The 19,589-nt window shown below is 40.7% G+C and overlaps 1 protein-coding gene across 1 annotated transcript in view; it reads right to left on the bottom strand.

Moving 5' to 3' along the window:
- LOC128688959 (uncharacterized protein DDB_G0284459) overlaps positions 1–11,077 on the bottom strand; it is a 141,334-nt gene extending 130,257 nt beyond the window's left edge. The window contains exons 1-2 of the mRNA XM_070085658.1: positions 11,048–11,077; positions 9,934–10,396 (exon numbers count right to left, since the gene is read on the bottom strand). Coding sequence (XP_069941759.1) covers positions 9,934–10,396; positions 11,048–11,077 — 493 coding nt within the window. The remainder of the gene's footprint in view (positions 1–9,933; positions 10,397–11,047) is intronic.
- Positions 11,078–19,589: the final 8,512 nt, after the last annotated feature.

Below are 19,589 nucleotides of genomic sequence, written 5' to 3'. Positions count from 1 at the left end.
CATATTCCTAGGAATATGAGTTAAAATGTTCTGAATTTTGCTGACAGTTTACCATCAGTTTTGACAAGACCAAACTAAACCAAAAGTGATTTTTGATAAAATTATTGCATGCTCCTCACCCTCTTTTCTTGCTTAATTCAATTTTTCACCATTAGAAGTTTCCCCACAGTCATCATTGTTAGATGGTTACCCACAGCACTGAAAGAGCCCCCACACAACTTTCCAAAAAGCACATGTTATACTTCCAACCTCCAAAATGTTAATGTGAGATTATATCTCTTCAGAGATATTCTTACCTGGAGTTTACCTGGAGAGAGTTTCGGGGGTCAACGCCCCCGTGGCCCGGTCTGTGACCAAGGCCTACTCTTCTATACTCCAACCTAGCTGATGGATGTTCATGTAGTATTTCTAACCCTTCCTTTGGCATTCCCCATTCAATCCACCGACAGTGCAGCAGTTTATCTACTTGACCCTTCTTCTGATCTTTGAATCACATCTTTCTAATCACCAGTCATATTTTATTCCTTCCTTGTTCACTGCACAATATTCACATAACATACTAATCTCCATAACCTTTTTTTTCTCCCTTCCTAACATAACCAACTTGTTGCAACAGTCAAAGACTGTTTTATTAATAAAAGCATTTATATAAATTGCCAATCTTACATTAATTTCTTAAAGTTAGCTAAATTATAAAATAAATTTAACTCAATGGAAATGCTAACAACAAAGTACAATTATGCACATGGCCCACGCAACCTGTAATGCAACCTACCTATGCAACTTTTGGACCTATCCTATCTTAGCATGACCAAATCTATTCAGGCTTCTTAGCATGACCTTATCTTTTCTAGCTAAACCCAAATTATATAAAATTTTACCTAAATTAAACTTTCTGGTCTAATCTAAATCCCATGTAATAGCCCATGTAGTTAGAGCAATACTTCAGCACATAATGCATTTTGGGATACAATAAACTAAATTTTCTGGCCGGACAAAAGCCAAAATGCAGCAGACTATGTCCGTTGTATTCATGTTTGTACAGGATGTGCCTGGTAAAATCATTACAGGTTTGTCTGGTATGCGCTGCATGCATGACCTTTCCACTTTCATTCTTCACGTGAGGGGCTACTGCCCCAGCCTACTATTGTCTGTGCAAACGCTCACATACTATCATAATTTGTTTCCAGTTTTCCCCTGGGTTTACAGTGGTTTTTCATTACTTCATTAAAATACTGTATTAATACCGTACTGCATTATTTTTTTTCTTAGTATGTCCTACTGTGTCAATGACAAGTGAGACCCTTTGTCTGTGACCGGTATGATAAATCTCCATTGCGTCAGATCTAGTCCATTGCATTGGGAACTTCAATGCAATGGATTTTCATTAAAGCCGACAACCCTTCTTCCTTATTAGTCCATTATACTGAGGTTTTGCAATATAGTATAAACCTATACAATCCTTCCAGCCTTGTCGAGTTGAAACAAAATGAATTCAACTTTACAATGTCTATTTCTTTTTTTAACACTGACCTTTTTCCTGTCAAGGTAGGGTGGTCCAAAGGTGAACACTCACCACTGTTCTTTCAGTAGCTGCCTTGTTAGAGGTGCATGGGCATCACAATTCAAACTGTACAGTTCTGTGATGCAGTATTACCACATTAATTTAGTATATATGTAGGTAGTAGGTTGGCAGACAGCAACCACCCAGGGAGGTACTACCGTCCTGCCAAGTGAGTGTAAAACGAAAGCCTGTAACTGTTTTACATGATGGTAGGATTGCTGGTGTCTTTTGTCTGTCTCATAAATATGCAAGATTACAGGTATGTCTTGCTACTTCTACTTACACTTAGGTCACACTACACATACATGTACACGTTTACTTATACACACTCATCTGAGTTTTCTTTGATTTTATCTTAATAGTTCTTGGTCTTATTACTTTTCCTTTTATATCCATGGGGAAGTGGAATAAGAATCTTTCCTCCGTAAGCCATGCGTGTTGTAAAAGTCAACTAAAATGCCGGGAACAATGGGCTAGTAACCCCTTTTCCTGTAAAGATTACTAAAAAGAATAAGAAGAAGAAAATTGTCAAAGTGGGAAGTCTGAATGTGCGTGGATGTTGTGCAAATGATAAGAAAGAGATGATTGTGGATGTTATGAATGAGAAGAAGCTGGATGTCCTGGTTTTAAGTGAAATAAAGCTGAAGGGGGTGGGAGAGTTTCAATGGAGAGGAATAAATGGGATTAGGTCAGGGGTTTCAAACAGAGTTAGAGCTAAAGAAGGAGTAGCAATAATGTTGAAGGATAAGCTATGGCAGGAAAAGAGGGACTATAAATTTATTAATTCAAGGATTATGTGGAGTAAAATAAGGGCTGAATGTGAAAAGTGGGTTACAGTAAGCATGTATGCACCTGGAGAAGAGAGAAGTGTAGAGGAGAGAGAGAGATTTTGGGAAATGTTGAGTGAATGCATAGGGAGTTTTGAATCAAGTGTGAGAGTAATGGTGGTTGGGGATTTCAATGCTAAAGTGGATAAAAATGTTATGGAGGGAGAAGTAGGTAAATTTGGGGTGCCAGGGGTAAATGTAAATGGGGAGCCTTTAATTGAGCTATGTGTAGAAAGATATTTGGTAATAAGTAATAAGAGGAGTGACTGGTGGAATGATGAAGTAAAGGGTGTGATAAAAGAGAAAAAGGTAGCTTATGAGAGGTTTTTACAAAGCAGAAGTGTTATAAGAAGAGCAGAGTATATGGAGAGTAAAAGAAAGGTGAAGAGAGTGGTGAGAGAGTGCAAAAGGAGAGCAGATGAAAGAGTGGGAGAGGCACTGTCAAGAAATTTAAATGAAAATAAGAAAAAATTTTGGAGTGAGTTAAACAAGTTAAGAAAGCCTAGGGAAAGTATGGATATGTCAGTTAAAAACAGAGTAGGGGAATTAGTAGATGGGGAAAGGGAGGTATTAGGTAGATGGCGAGAATATTTTGAGGAACTTTTAAATGTTGAGGAAGAAAGAGAGGCGGTAATTTCATGCACTGGCCAGGGAGGTATATCATCTTTTAGGAGTGAAGAAGAGCAGAATGTAAGTGTGGGGGAGGTACGTGAGGCATTACGTAGAATGAAAGGGGGTAAAGCAGCTGGAACTGATGGGATCATGACAGAAATGTTAAAAGCAGGGGGGGATATAGTGTTGGAGTGGTTGGTACTTTTGTTTAATAAATGTATGAAAGAGGGGAAGGTACCTAGGGATTGGCAGAGAGCATGTATAGTCCCTTTATATGAAGGGAAAGGGGACAAAAGAGATTGTAAAAATTATAGAGGAATAAGTTTACTGAGTATACCAGGAAAAGTGTACGGTAGGGTTATAATTGAAAGAATTAGAGGTAAGACAGAATGTAGGATTGCGGATGAGCAAGGAGGTTTCAGAGTGGGTAGGGGATGTGTAGATCAAGTGTTTACATTGAAGCATATATGTGAACAGTATTTAGATAAAGGTAGGGAAGTTTTTATTGCATTTATGGATTTAGAAAAGGCATATGATAGAGTGGATAGAGGAGCAATGTGGCATATGTTGCAAGTATATGGAATAGGTGGTAGGTTACTAAATGCTGTAAAGAGTTTTTATGAGGATAGTGAGGCTCAGGTTAGGGTGTGTAGAAGAGAGGGAGAATACTTCCTGGTAAAAGTAGGTCTTAGACAGGGATGTGTAATGTCACCATGGTTGTTTAACCATTTGACTGTCGAAAGGCCCAATCCTGAAGTGTCTCCTGGTGTCGCAAAATATTCGAAAAAAAAAATTATTTTTTCTTATGAAAATGTTAAGATTATTTTTCTGATTGTTTTAGTCCCCCCAAAAAAATTTTCCCATCAGTACTTACCCAGATATAGAGGCATGAAGTTTGCAGAAAATGAGCCGCGTATGGCAACAGCGGCGACTGCCGCTCACCCGGTAAACTTTAGTTTACTTGTATTTGAAGGTTTGTTGTTTTTTTCAATTTTATTTTTTCACATAACTTATGTGGCCTGTGAGACCAAAGTAAGGTGCAATGTACATATATACACTCGTTGTATACAACACAATAAGCACACAAACATAATTATCAATACAGTGGACCCCCGGTTAACGAACTTTTTTCATTCCAGTAGTATGTTCAGGTGCCAGTACTGACCGAATTTTTTCCCATAAGGAATATTGTGAAGTAGATTAGTCCATTTCAGACCCCCAAACATACACGTACAAACGCACTTACATAAATACACTTACATAATTGGTCGCATTTGGAGGTGATCGTTAAGCGGGGGTCCACTGTATATTGTTTACAAAACTTGTTTACAAAAACAAACAATACAAAAAATTTTTTATTACTCTTGTTCTATAATATATATACCAATATACAGTCACTGAATATATTCCTAGAAGTTCTGCAGCTTGTGGAACTCTGTGAAACATGGTGTCATACACAGTGGTGTTTTACACTCTCACACATAAAACATGGTGTCATACACAGTGGTGTTTTACACTCTCACACATAAAACATGGTGTCATACACAGTGGTGTTTTACACTCACACATAAAACATGGTGTCATACACAGTGGTGTTTTACACTCCTCACACATAAAACATGGTGTCATACACAGTGGTGTTTTACACTCTCACACATAAAACATGGTGTCATACACAGTGGTGTTTTACACTCTCACACATAAAACATGGTGTCATACACAGTGGTGTTTTACACTCCTCACACATAAAACATGGTGTCATACACAGTGGTGTTTTACACTCCTCACACATAAAACATGGTGTCATACACAGTGGTGTTTTACACTCCTCACACATAAAACATGGTGTCATACACAGTGGTGTTTTACACTCTCACACACAAAATCAGTGTGTGTGCATTTTTGTGGAAGTTTTTTTTATGTACAAAGACAAAACACCTCGTCTGAGCAGTTTTCTTCACAGTATTAGCAGGCAGTTGTGTTATGTAGTTATCCTAGGTAAATGGTCGTGTGTCACCATTCCTTCCTTCCTAATTTCCTTCATTCCTTTCCTACCTGGAGGCTACCTGGAGGGCATTCCACCTCTCTTCCTACATTCCTTCATCTGTCCTTCCTTACTTTTTTCCTTCCTTTCATCTCATCCTTCCTTCATTCCTGCCTTCCCTTCTTGCTTCTGGTTTCTATAATATATATACACATACATAGTCACTAGATACTTTCATAAAACTGCTATTATCACCATTCAGCAAGCTTGTCTTGGGTGCGAGTGTGTGGCTTATAATCGTTTTGAGTCAGGAGTCGGCAGCTGTCAAAATGACATATTGTCTCATTACTCACTCCCCCTCCCGCCTGTCAAAACAATGGGGTCGGATGCTGCTTCCCCTCCATTCTATCTAATTATCTTTCTCCCTCATTCTATCTAATTATCTTTCTCCCTCATTCTATCTCTTTCAATCTGTCTCTCTGTCTATCTATCTCTGTCTCACAGGTACACATAAATACAAGTATACATAGTGTAAATTACCTAGGATAACCCAAAAAATCCAGACAAAGTGCTATACTCTGCTTGAAGATGTGAGTAAACGTGATGATGACAGTCTTGTGGCTCTCTCTGAGACAGAGCTAGACGGATAGACAGGGAGCTTGGCAGACAGACAAATAGACAGACAGACAAATGTTTGTTCGTCGTCGTCTTCTCCTCCTGCTCCTCCTCCTCCTCCTCCTCCTCCTGCTCCTCCTCCTCCTCTTCCTTCTCCCCTTCCTCCTCCTCCTCCTCATCCTTCTCCTCATCCTCCTCCTCTTCCTTCTCCCCTTCCTCCTCCTCTTCCTTCTCCCCTTCCTCCTCCTCCTCCTCCTCCTCCTCATCCTTCTTTTTCTCCTCCTCCTCCTCCTCCTCCTCCTTCTTCTCCTCCTCCTCCTCCTCCTCCTCCTCCTTCTTCTCCTCCTCCTTCTTCTCCTCCTCCTCCTTCTCCTTCTTCTCCTTCTCCTCCTCCTCCCTCTTCTTCTCCTCCTCCCTCTTCTTCTCCTCCTCCTCCTCCTGGCTCTTGACAGATGGACAGCTGCCCCCCTCCCTCCACCCTGGTTTACGCTCATCAAAGGTCAGATCTTATCAGATGTTATCTTGTCACTGTCATGGGGTGAACTGTTTTCATGCCTCAAGGGAACATATTATTACATATTATTATTATTAGGTATTATTATTATTATTCCTCTTCTTCCTATTCTTCCTCCTCCTCCTCCTCTTCTTCTTCTTCTTCCTTCCCCCTCCTCCCTCCTTCCCCCCTCCTCCCTCCTCCTCCCTCCTTCCTCCTCCTCCTCCTCCTCCCTCCTTCCTCCTCCTCCCTCCTCCTTCCTCCCTCCTCCTCCCTCCTTCCTCCTCCTCCCTCCTTCCTCCTCCCTCCTTCCTCCTCCTCCCTCCTCCTCCCTCCTTCCTCCTCCTCCCTCCCTCCCTCCTCCCTCTTCCTTCTTCCTCCTTCCTTCCTCTTCCTCCTCTTCTTCCTCCTCCTCTTCTTCTTCCTCCTCCTCCTCTTCTTCCTCCTCCTCCTCTTCTTCCTCCTCTTCTTCCTCCTCCTCTTCTTCCTCCTCTTCTTCCTCCTCCTCTTCTTCCTCCTCCTCTTCTTCCTCCTCCTCTTCTTCCTCCTCCTCTTCTTCCTCCTCCTCTTCTTCCTCCTCCTCTTCTTCCTCCTCCTCTTCTTCCTCCTCCTCCTCCTCTTCTTCCTCCTCTTCCTCCTCCTCTTCTTCCTCCTCCTCTTCCTCCTCCTCCTCTTCCTCCTCCTCCTCCTCCTCTTCTTCCTCCTCCTCTTCTTCCTCCTCCTCTTCTTCCTCCTCCTCTTCTTCCTCCTCCTCTTCTTCCTCCTCCTCTTCTTCCTCCTCCTCCTCTTCCTCCTCCTCCTCTTCCTCCTCCTCCTCTTCCTCCTCCTCTTCCTCCTCCTCCTCCTCTTCCTCCTCCTCCTCTTCCTCCTCCTCCTCTTCTTCCTCCTCCTCCTCTCCTTCCTCCTACTCCTCTTCTTCCTCCTCCTCCTCCTCTTCTTCCTCCTCCTCTTCCTCCTCCTCCTCCTCTTCTTCCTCCTCCTCCTCCTCCATTGCTTTTGGTCTCAAACTCCTCGAAATCATGAAATTGATTTTCAATGACACTTCCATCTGTGTTAGAGCATCACTTGGGAAGAGAAGAGTCCCAGATTTGCTGGGGAGTCACATATTTCTTACCGCTAGACATGCTGAAAAAGGAAGACTGAAATGGTATTCCCACAATGCACCACTGGCTCCCCGATTTTTTTTATATGGTGCACACTGACCATGGAGACCCATTCTCTCACATGTGGGCCTACCAGCTTTCTCCTGCTTGATTTGAAGCCCCTAGAATGTATGCGTGTATAGATATGTCAAACACGGTATCTCCTATATCTCCTATGACGTATATATACGACCACGACAGTCAAAGGGTTAATATATTTATAGATGAGGTTGTAAAAGAAGTAAATGCTAGGGTGTTCGGGAGAGGGGTGGGGTTAAATTATGGGGAATCAAATTCAAAATGGGAATTGACACAGTTACTTTTTGCTGATGATACTGTGCTTATGGGAGATTCTAAAGAAAAATTGCAAAGGTTAGTGGATGAGTTTGAGAATGTGTGTAAAGGTAGAAAGTTGAAAGTGAACATAGAAAAGAGTAAGGTGATGAGGGTATCAAATGATTTAGATAAAGAAAAATTGGATATCAAATTGGGGAGGAGTATGGAAGAAGTGAATGTTTTCAGATACTTGGGAGTTGACGTGTCGGCGGATGGATTTATGAAGGATGAGGTTAATCATAGAACTGATGAGGGAAAAAAGGTGAGTGGTGCGTTGAGGTATATGTGGAGTCAAAAAAACGTTATCTATGGAGGCAAAGAAGGGAATGTATGAAAGTATAATAGTACCAACACTCTTATATGGATGTGAAGCTTGGGTGGTAAATGCAGCAGCGAGGAGACGGTTGGAGGCAGTGGAGATGTCCTGTCTAAGGGCAATGTGTGGTGTAAATATTATGCAGAAAATTCGGAGTGTGGAAATTAGGAGAAGGTGTGGAGTTAATAAAAGCATTAGTCAGAGGGCAGAAGAGGGGTTGTTGAGGTGGTTTGGTCATTTAGAGAGAATGGATCAAAGTAGAATGACATGGAAAGCATATAAATCTATAGGGGAAGGAAAGAGGGGTAGGGGTCGTCCTCGAAAGGGTTGGAAAGAGGGGGTAAAGGAGGTTTTGTGGGCGAGGGGCTTGGACTTCCAGCAAGCGTGCATAAGCGTGTTAGATAGGAGTGAATGGAGATGAATGATACTTGGGATCTGACGATCTGTTGGTGTGAGCAGGGTAATATTTAGTGAAGGGATTCAGGGAAACCGGTTATTTTCATATAGTCGGACTTGAGTCCTGGGAATGGGAAGTACAATGCCTGCACTTTAAAGGAGGGGTTTGGGATATTGGCAGTTTGGAGGGATATGTTGTGTATCTTTATACGTATATGCTTCTAAACTGTTGCATTCTGAGCACCTCTGCAAAAACAGTGATAATGTGTGAGTGTGGTGAAAGTGTTGAATGATGATGAAAGTATTTTCTTTTTGGGGATTTTCTTTCTTTTTTGGGTCACCCTGCCTCGGTGGGAGACGGCCGACTTGTTGAGAGGAAAAAAAAAAAAAAAAAAAAAAGTCAACACCAGCAAGTTATGAAAAGTCTGAGAAGACATCTGGTTCAAAAACACTAGGAAATATTGTAAAACAAAATATAATGCAGAAGTTACAATGGAAGCTATGCCTAACTATGTAAGCCTGTCAGTAAACAAAATATTGAATTTGATATTGGGATGTATACTTGGTAAGTCATGAGAAAAATGACAGTTGATAATGACACTGGCTGGTGCCAAGAATATCACCAAAACAGTAAGAAAGGATAGAAACCACAAAACAGGAAGTTCTATACCTTAGGGAATAAATGCAATTAACAGATTTTTTTAGTCTTAGTACTATTATGAAACATTAAAAACTTTCTATTTTTTTTTTTTTTTTTTTTGCAGGAATTGAAGCTTTCTGAGGCACAGGTTTCAACTTCAGCTCTTGTGCTCATAAGATAAATGAGAGCATTTAACTATCTGTACTGTATATCCATTTCATTTGACTTTTTTTAACAGCCTTGAGGGATGACTTCGAATATGGTAATTATTCAACACTGAAATGTTTTGACCCATTATATGATGTTTAATTATTGCATTATACTTCTCTTATTACAAGTTACAAATTTAAACACTAGTGCACTGAATTTCTTTCCATGTCTAGAAACAATTACCAATATCACGTTGTGGAACATTAGTAGGTTCTCTTGTATAGAGTTAAAAAAACTACTTCACTTAGATCATCAGAAAATAAATGCACTCTAATCAGCAAACATTTTGAGGAATGATGCTGTATGTTGCATACTAGAATGTTCACAACCGAGAAGCCAAGAAAGTGTTTGGAGAAAGATGTACATTTCTGTTTAAGTAGTAAATTAGACCCAATCATTATTCCAGTTTTCCCTACTGGTAGCAATATAGTAAGCAATAAGAACTGTATATTCAAAACAAAAAATGACATAACCCTCTTAAATTTTTAAAACTCCCCAATACTCTTTATAATTACGTAGTAGAGGCTACTGTTGTGGGACGGAGAAAAGAAAAATTAAAAATCTCGAAATTGCTGTTCACGAAAAGATACCTTTCTCCATTGGCTCAAGATTATTAAATTAGAAATTTAAAAAAAAAAAAAAAGGAAAAAGTTGCAGATATTCATTAGAGCAATTTTTTAAAATGGCCACAAAATTCATTCAAATTACATATAAAAATGCAATAAAACTATGTATCAAAAAAGTTATAAACAAAATTTAAATTACATTAACAGAGAATAAGTAAGTGTGTCAACTTACCATATTTGAAAATGTCATAAACATCTTCATTGTCACCAGAAGCATCAGTCGACTCTTCAATCTTCTCCATTTTCTCACGCTCTTCTTTCTCTTTTCTCTCTCTTTCCTCCCGTTCACGTCTCTCCCTCTCTTCTTTCTCTTTTAATTTTCTTTTCCTTCTTCGTTCTTCTCTCTCTATTCTTCTTTTCTCTCTTTCTTCTTCTTCCATATCCTCATCATCTGTTGATGAAGACTCCACAGGGAAGGTTGAGTGCCGGTCAAGGTTAACTTCTTGCTCCCGAGATTTTATTGAAAAGCTAATGGTAGAGGGTTGTTTAGTGTTTGTACGCTTTTCCTTCTTGCTGTTGCTGCTACTTAGGCCACCACTTCCTCCAACATCACTACCATTTCCTCCTCCAACTCCTATTACTCTTCCTCCTCCATCATTGTTCAATGACGGGTATTTGTCAGGGTGTGTGCAGTGCTAAGATAAAAAAAAAAAAAAAATTAAAACAGCTCATCACCACAACCTCTTAACATCAATCTCAAATATGTAATGCACTGAAACACTAGATACAAAATTACCACACTAAAGTATATGCACCAAAGTATCAGAACAAGACATTATTAGCTTTTTCCATATTAAACATTTTAATTTCAAATATTTTTCAAAGCACTGTACATAAAATCCCTAATAAAAATTAACTGATGCTATATTGTACTGCACATTACACAGGTGCTTTAGTATCTCACTCATTTCTTTGTTGTCATCTGTGTAGGTCCCATCTTGTCTAAGCAGGGGTCCAATACTGGATGTTGTTTTCCCCAAATCTAAGGAAAAAACAACATCCAGTACTGAACCCATGCTTAGACAAGATGGGACCTTCACAGTTGACAGCAGAGAAATATATGAGATACTAAAGTCCCAATACAACTCAGTGTTCAGCAAGCTGTTAACCAAACTGAGGGTCAAAAATCTAAATGATTTTTTTATGACAGCCCCAAAATTTGATCACTTCAAAAATCTGATGCAGGTCTCCCTAAACATTCGTGTTTTCCACTATTGCGGGCTTCGAACATTGACGAATTCCCAGCCGCCCAATTACATTTAAAATACACCTACCATCCGACTTACGACCGAGTTCGGTTCCAAGAAAACGGTCATAAGTCGAAATGGTCGTAAGTCGAACTTTACTACTGAATATCAACAAAACATTTTTGTAATTACTTTATTTTATTGTTTTATTTTGGTACTTCATGTTTTACTTTTCTTTTTATGTTGTTAGTACTGTATTTTATACTGTAAGGTTTAGGATAAACACTGTGTACAACACAAATAGTTGTTTATTTCCCAGAAATTTGGCATAAAAAACACGGTCGTAAGTCGAGCAGGTCGTAAGTTGGATGGTAAGTGTATGTCACTACATACCTTAGGAATTGTGGTAGTGGCAGAGTTTGTTTGGAGATAGGACAAGATAGTCCTTTAAGATGACAAATATCAACTCTATGGCTTATTTATCTATCACAATTCATCTATTATGACATAATAAACAATATTAAAAACATAGAAACATGACATATACTCTAGAATGAATACAATACGTCATTAACCCTTTGAGGGTTTTCGTCATACTAGTACGTCTTACGCGTAGGGGTTTTTGACGTACTAGTACGCATAAATTCTAGCGGCCTCAAATCTCGCGCGAAAAGGCTGATAGGCCTAGGTGTGAGAGAATGGGTCTGCGTGGTCAGTGTGCGCGGTAGAAAAAAAATCTGGGACCCAGTGGTGCATTGTGGGAATGCCCTCTTAGTAAACAATGTCCACCATGCCTCGCGGTAAGAAGCTCCTCACTCCTCGGCGAATTGGGACACTTTTGTTCCCCAGTGACAGTTCTAATAGTGATGGAAGTGCCAGTGAAGATGAGTTTCGTGGTTTTAGTGAGGTTTTGACCGAAACTAATGACCATAATATCGGTAATAGTGAAGAAAACCCAGACGACCCTCAGCCTTCCACCTCTGGTGCTGGGCCCTCGTGTTCACGTTCAGTTGTTCCAGAACCCAAGAGGAAACTTCTATTTTCCCAAATCCCAGACTCAGATGAGAGCATGGGTGATGATAGTGATAGTGAATATGAACTACAAGCTCTTCAAACTAGTTCCAGTAGTGATAGTGAAGTGCAATATTCCCCAGTGAAGCGTCAGTATATACGACGATATATGCGCTCTGGAAGTGTGCCATATGTTATACCAAGGGGAAGGAGTGTATCTCGGAGTACATCCCGTGGCTGTACAACAGGAACAGACAGTGAAAATGACGAAGATACTGTTGCAATTGGGATGGAAAATGTGCGTGGTGGTAGTAGTGCCGGCGGTGAGGCACCAGCAGTGGGCCATGCTGCCACCCACGCTGCCAGCCACGCCGCTGCCTCAGCTGATCTAGAACAAAGGCCACCATCCCCCACTCCCCCACCACACCAGCCTCCACAACCACAACCTCCACAACCACAACCTCCACAACCACAACCTCCACAACCACAACCACCTGTCATTGTCCAGTACCCACCAGCAGACCGCACCTGGGATTGGCAGGAAGCTGTCAATTTTGTTCCAAATCCCCACCAGTTTGATGGCAGCCAAAGTGGAATACGGCCATCTTGTGCACTTGGGAACAATGCCACTGAACTGGAATGTTTCGAGTTGTTCTTTGACGAACCACTGATGAAAAGTATTGTCATGGAAAGCAACACATACTACGAGTACACCATGGCAAACACAATACTTTCACCAAAATCACGTCTACACCAATGGAAGGAGGCAACTGTGGCTGAGATGTATCTTTTCTTTGCCACAATAATGCTTATGCCACATGTGTATAAGCACAAAGTGAAATCATACTGGTCAACAGACCCCCTGATTGCAACACCAGGTTTCAGTGATATAATGCCAGTGAATCGATTTGTGCTAATGTTACGTATGCTTCACTTCTCAGATAAAACCAGGCCTGACAGAACTGACAGGTTATATAAGATTAGGAATGTGTTTGTGTATCTGAAACAGAAATTCAGTACTCATTTTTATCCCTTCAGGAAGCTTGTAATTGACGAGTCTTTGATTCTGTTCAAAGGAAGACTCTCTTTCAAGCAGTACATACCAAGCAAGAGGAAACGCTTTGGTATAAAGTTGTTTGTGCTTTGTGATTGTTACAGTGGTCTGGTATTGGATATTATTGTGTACACTGGAAGTTATACATTGCAAAATACCAGGAAGTTATTGGGCATCTCAGGTGATGTGGTTCGAACAATGATAGAACCATACCTTGGTAAGGGGCATATATTATATACAGATAACTGGTACACAAGCCCCTCACTCAGTGATTTTTTGCGAGTGAACATGACAGATGTGTGTGGCACAGTGCGTGCAAATCGAAAACATATGCCCAGGTTTGATGCTGGCACTCGCAGAGGTGAGGTGCAGGCGTTTGCTGCCAATGACATCATGGCATTTCGGTGGCATGACAAACGAGATGTCACACTGTTGTCATCAATTCACCCTAATGAAATGGCAGACAGTGGCAGGCAGCATAGAGAGAGAAATGAACCCATTCTAAAACCTGCAGCTGTGATTGATTACACCTTCAACATGCGTTCAGTGGACAAATGTGACATGCAGATTGGGTTTGCTGATTGTGTTCGCAAGAGTTATAAGTGGTACATCAAACTGTTTTTCCATCTTCTGGACATTTCCATGCTCAATGCTTATAATATGTATAAGATGAGCACCAGAAACAAACCACAGTACGGCGAATTCTGTTTGTCTGTCATCAGACAAATAGTATTCAAGTACCAAGGAAATGCACCTGCAATTGACCGCCCACCAAATTATCAACAACTACCTGCTCGTCTGAAGCATGGTGATCACTTCCTGGTAAAACTGCCTGCTACTGCTTTGAAGAAAAAGGCTCAGAAGAGGTGTTACGTCTGTTCACATACAAAAAAACGCCCACGACAACGCAGAGACACTCGTTTTATGTGTGAGGAGTGCAAAACTCCACTGTGCATGACACCATGTTTCAAAGACTTCCACAGGCTGCAGAACTTCTAGAAATATGTCCTGTGACTGTATATGTGTATATAAAATATAGAAAAATAGTAATAAACAACATTTCATATTGTTTGTTTGTGTAAATATTTTCTGTAAACAAAATAATGACAACAGTGTTTACGCCCTTATTGTGTAGTATTGAAAAAGAAATAACTTACAAAATACTGATCATGTTGGCCTCAGAGGCCATAAAAGTTACTCAGAAAAAGAAAAATTGAAAAAAAATTGAAAATAGTACATAAAAAAGTAAATAGAAAAATACCGGGTGACGGCAGTCGGCGATGTTACCATATGTTGTTCAATTTTGGCAAATTTCACACCTCCATATCTCGGTAAGTATTGACGCTAAAATTTTTTTGTTTAGCCTATAATGTTTAGAAAAAAATACTCTATTTTTTCATAAGAAAAAATAATTTTTTTTTTTTTTGAAATTTGGCCGACCCTGAGAACGAGTTTCGGAGAGGGCCTGTCGACCCTCAAAGGGTTAAAGCTCTTTCTTGAATTCTATAGTCTTTCTCACCTTCTTTGCCAAAGGGCTGGCACTAGTACAATATTTTATGATGTTTTCATGCGTTTTATGATTGTTCGTGGTTCAATAGGTTAAGGAAGCAGTATTGTTAGGTTAAGTAAATGCTATTATTATATTTCCCTACAATATACTGGGGCACCAAACTTTCACGATTTTTCAACATTAGCGAGGTTCTTGATCCCCTAACCCTCATGAATGTTGACGGAGACCTGTATTATCCTACCACCACAAGACTTCGAAAAGGCAATTTATAACATGCCCATGCACTCTGCCCCAGGCCCAGACTCACGGAACTCTGTGTTCATCAACATCTGCAAGAAGCCCGTCACATGCCTTCAGCATTCTATGGAGAGGGAGCATGGACACAGGAGTCATCCCACAGTCACTAAAAACAACAGACATAGCCCCACTCCACAAAGGTGGCAGTAAAGCAATTGCAAAGAACTACAGACTGACAGCACTAACATCCCATATCATAAAAATCTTTGAAAGAGTTCTAAGAAGCAAGATCGCCATCAGTTATACAACCCAGGGCAACACAGGTTTAGAGCAAGTCGCTCCTGCCTGTCCCAGCTACAAGACCACTCTGAGAAGGTCATGGATGCTATAGAGGATAAACAAAATGCAGATGTAGAATAACTTCCTAACAAATAGAACACAAAGAGTAACAGTAAACAGAGTAAAGTCTGAGGCGGCTACAGTGAAAAGATCTGTTCCACAAGGCACAGTACTCGCTCCCATCCTGTTCCTCATCCTTATATCTGACAGACAGAGATGTAAGCCGTAACTCCGTGTCTTCCTTTGCGGACGACACCCAAATTGCCATGACAGTTTCCTTCATTGATGACACCGTAAGACTCCAAGCGGACATCAACCAAATCTTTAAATGAGCTGCAGAAAACAATATGAAGTTCAATGAAGAGAAATTTCAACTACTCAGATATGGATAACTTGAAGAAATAAAAACTATCAGGTATACAAAAATTATAACCACACAATAGAGCAAAAAACTAATGTGAAGGACCTGGGAGTGATAATGTCAGAGGATCTCACCTTCAAAGATCACAACAATGTATCTACCGCATCTGCTAGAAAAATGATAGGATGGATAATGAGAACCTTCCAAACTAGGAATGCCAAGCCCATGAGGATTCTCTTCAAATCACTGGAATACTGTTGTATACTAACTGCACCCTTCAAGGCAGGTGAAATTGCTGACATGGAGAGTATACAGAGAACTTTCATGGCACACATAAGTATGATAAAGCACTTAAATTACTGGGAAAATGTTGAAGTCCCTTGATTTGTATTCTCTGGAATGCAGGCGAGAAAGATACATGATAATATACACTTGGAAAATCCTAGAGGAATTAGTACCAGATTTGCACACGAAAATCATTCCCTACAGTGCTAGACAGCATTATGCCGGGCGAGCGCTCTGGCACAATGCTGTGACGAAAATCAAAGGCCTACCATACAGGGGGTATCTTTTTTCGTCAGTGCATTATGCCGGGTAGCAGCTATTAGCATGACGTCACTGCCTGCTGCCACACTCCACAGAGACTCCTAAGTGCTTATGTAGCTACCATGGTGAGAGGAAGTGTTGCACTTTTGTCTCTCATCCAGCCCATCTTTTGTCCCGTGTTCCCTTTGGTTTTGGGGCTATACATGTTTGAGTACGGGTAAAAGGAAGTCTTTAACACCTGAAACTATAGCTCAAATCATAGGGCTTTTCACAAAGCTGGACACCATATGAAAGAAATAGTAGAGAATGTTGGTGTATGTGAGTGTACAATGAGGAACTGGGTGCAGCGTTTCAAGGCTGGTGGTGATGTTGAGTTACCGTCCGCCAAGCCACGGCCTGGCCCCTCGAAGACGACATCTGTTCATGCCTTCACTGTGTTACAGAAGCAGTTAAGAGTACATCTAAGATAACTGCTAGAGAACTGAAAGAAAAGAACCTGCCTCTTCTCTCAGAGGTGTCTGTAAGAACTGTTAACAGACGTGTGTCAGAACTGGACTACAGCAGTCACTGCCAATCCTCTCCAAGCCACAGATGAAACATAGGCTGAATTATGCAAAGAAATATCTTCAGTGGAATCCTCAACAGTGGTCTGAAATACTTTGGAGTGATAAAGCAACCTTCACCGTCACTAATAACCGTGGGGGACGTGTACCAGCCCAGAGGTAGTGACCCGCTAGACCCACGCTACACCTGTAGGACCTCCAAACACCTAGACTTGCTCATGGTTTGGGGGTGTTTCAGTGCTCAGTGTTTTAGTAAACTCATTGTGTTTCCCAAAAACCAGTATATGAGGCATTTGACAAGTGTGTGGATACAGTTTTCATACAGGACTGTGCACCATGTCATACCACCAAATCTGCAGTTCAGTGGCTTAAGGACTGTGACGTGAGGTTCTTTAATGACTAGCCAGGCAATTACCCAGACCTAAATCCTATTGAGAACCTCAGGTCAATAGTGAAATGAAGTTTACTGGGCAAGGATATCAGTTCCATCCTGCGGCTGGAGGCTGCTCTACTTAAGGCATCAAATAATATACCTCCCCAAACCCTCAAGAATTTGTGCAAAAGTCTTCATACATGGCTGAGGGATGTGATTAAGTGTAAAAGACACAGCACCAAGTATTAAAACCTCAGTAAGTGTGTAAACACATGTATTATAATCTTTCATGGTATGTGATTGTGTTTTGGTACGTGTGTGGGAGAGGGGCAGCATAATGCCGTGACTAGCACTGTACAAAAGCAAAAGACTTGGCAGGTGATGCAACAGTCCCCCAATGAAAAGCAGGGGTGCCATGAGTACACTAAGCGACAACACAATAAGTGTCAGGAGCCCAAGACTGTTCAACTGTGTCCCAGCATACATAAGGGGGATTACCAATAGACCCCTGGCTGTCTTCAAGGTGCAGGACAGGCATCTGAAGTCAGTCCCTGATCAGTCGGGCTGTGGTTCTTACATTGGTTCACGTGCAGCCAGCAGTAACAGCCTGGTTGATCAGACCCTGATCCATCATGAGATCTGGTCTCAGACTGAGCCACAGGGGTGTTGACCCCTGAAACCTTCTCTAGGTATACCCCAAGCACAAAAGAATAAATGGGTGACAATCATTTTGCTTCCAAAATTAATCATTTACCTGTACAGTATTTATAATAAAAAATTATTGTACAATAAACCCTTCATGTAACAAAAATCTGCTAGGTTAGTCAATATGGACCAATGGTCAAAGTCCATTGGATATGTAACTGTTGGTTACTGTTACTATCACTGCAAAATAATCTCTCCTATATCTACTATGTAAACCATACCATGGGCGGGATTTGAACCCGTGGTCAGAGTCACAAAACTCCAGACCGTCGCGTTAGCCACTGGACCAGCTAGCCACAATTGTGGCTAGCTGGTCCAGTGGCTAACGCGACGGTCTGGAGTTTTGAGACTCTCTGACCGCGGGTTCAAATCCCGCCCATGGTATGGTTTGTGTGCAATCGTGTCATTACGATTTCGTGAGTCATATCTACAATGTCATTACCAGCCACCTGCTCCTCCTTATGAAAGTGTTATATACTTCAATTATAAAATGTGTACATTCAACATAAAAGGCTCGAACCTATGAACTCCAACAAGGGAGAAGCTAGTGTATGGACCAGCTGTAAATGTAAATAAAAGGGATGGGACGATACTAAAATTTTTGCTAATACAGCAGGGCCCCACTTATACGGCAGGTTAGGTTCCAGGCTACCGCCGTAAAGCGGAAACCGCCGTAAAGTGGAACACCCTTTTTTTCCACTTATAAATGCATACAAACACTAGATAACAAGTTTACACTAACATATATTAAGTTAGCAATAGAACCAGGCATCAAAAAACAATAAAAAAGTACAATACACACATAGTGCACTCATTACTTACCTTAAAATATTTATAGTCTTAATCTAGGGTGAGACAAGTAGTATTTATTGTAAGAAATCAAGTGTGGTATGTATGGTAGTCAGCCAGGCTACCATACCAGGCCACCCCACCCACACATACTATTCTATGATATTTAGGCATCCCAGAGCGATAAAATGTATATACAGTTCACTCATTACTTACCTTAAAATATAGGGTGAGATGAGTAGTATTTATTGTAAAAAATCAAGTGTGGTATGTATGGTAGTCAGCCGGGCTACCATACCAGGCCAACCCACCCACACATACTATTCTATGATATTTTAGCATCCCAGAGCAATAAAATGTATATACAGTTCACTCATTACTTACCTTAAAATATTTGTAGTCTTAATGTAGGGTCAGGAGTAAGTAAATGAGATAAAACGAATAAATGAGATTGAGAAAGAATGAGTGCATGAGAGAGGACAGGTGCAGAGTTATGTAAACAAACCAGGCGAAGGTAAGTTTTGTAAACAAAGTGTACTCGTCTGGTTTGTGTACAAGTTACATTGTGTACAGGTTGTCTCTACATTGATACGGTAGAATAAATAAAGAAGAACACTCCCATTCTCATGTAACATCATTTTGAGAAGAAATGATGCTATAGATTCACTACAAATCTTATGATTACAAGCATTGATCCTGATACCAACCTCTTATTTAATGACTTAAATGAATCAAACAGTTACTGTAATTACTACACTGCAGAACAATCAAAGGCACTTCTCAGTGCCAACAACAACATAACTATCTTTAACTACAATATCAGATCTTTAAGCAAGCATTACGATGACCTCATAGCATTACTAAATTCCTTACATGCCAATATGTCCATCATTACACTAACTGAAACCTGGCTAAAGCCTGATAGTACAGATGTCTATGCCATTCCTGGTTACACAGCCATACACAACTGTAGGCCAGACCAACAAGGGGGTGGCACATCCATATACTACTCAGACCAACTAGAATGTATCACTAATACTTGCACAAGGGATGAACATGGGGAATATATAATAGCCAAATTCAAATCCAAATACCTACAAAAACCTCTCACATTGATAAACATCTACAGAGTTCCACAGTCAAACATTAGCCA

The sequence above is a fragment of the Cherax quadricarinatus genome, chromosome 16 (genome assembly GCF_038502225.1).
Source record: "Cherax quadricarinatus isolate ZL_2023a chromosome 16, ASM3850222v1, whole genome shotgun sequence".
NCBI classification, from domain to species: Eukaryota; Metazoa; Arthropoda; class Malacostraca; order Decapoda; family Parastacidae; genus Cherax; species Cherax quadricarinatus.
The sequence above is the reverse complement of the archived record's forward strand: the minus strand, read 5'-3'. Positions and strand labels throughout refer to the sequence as shown.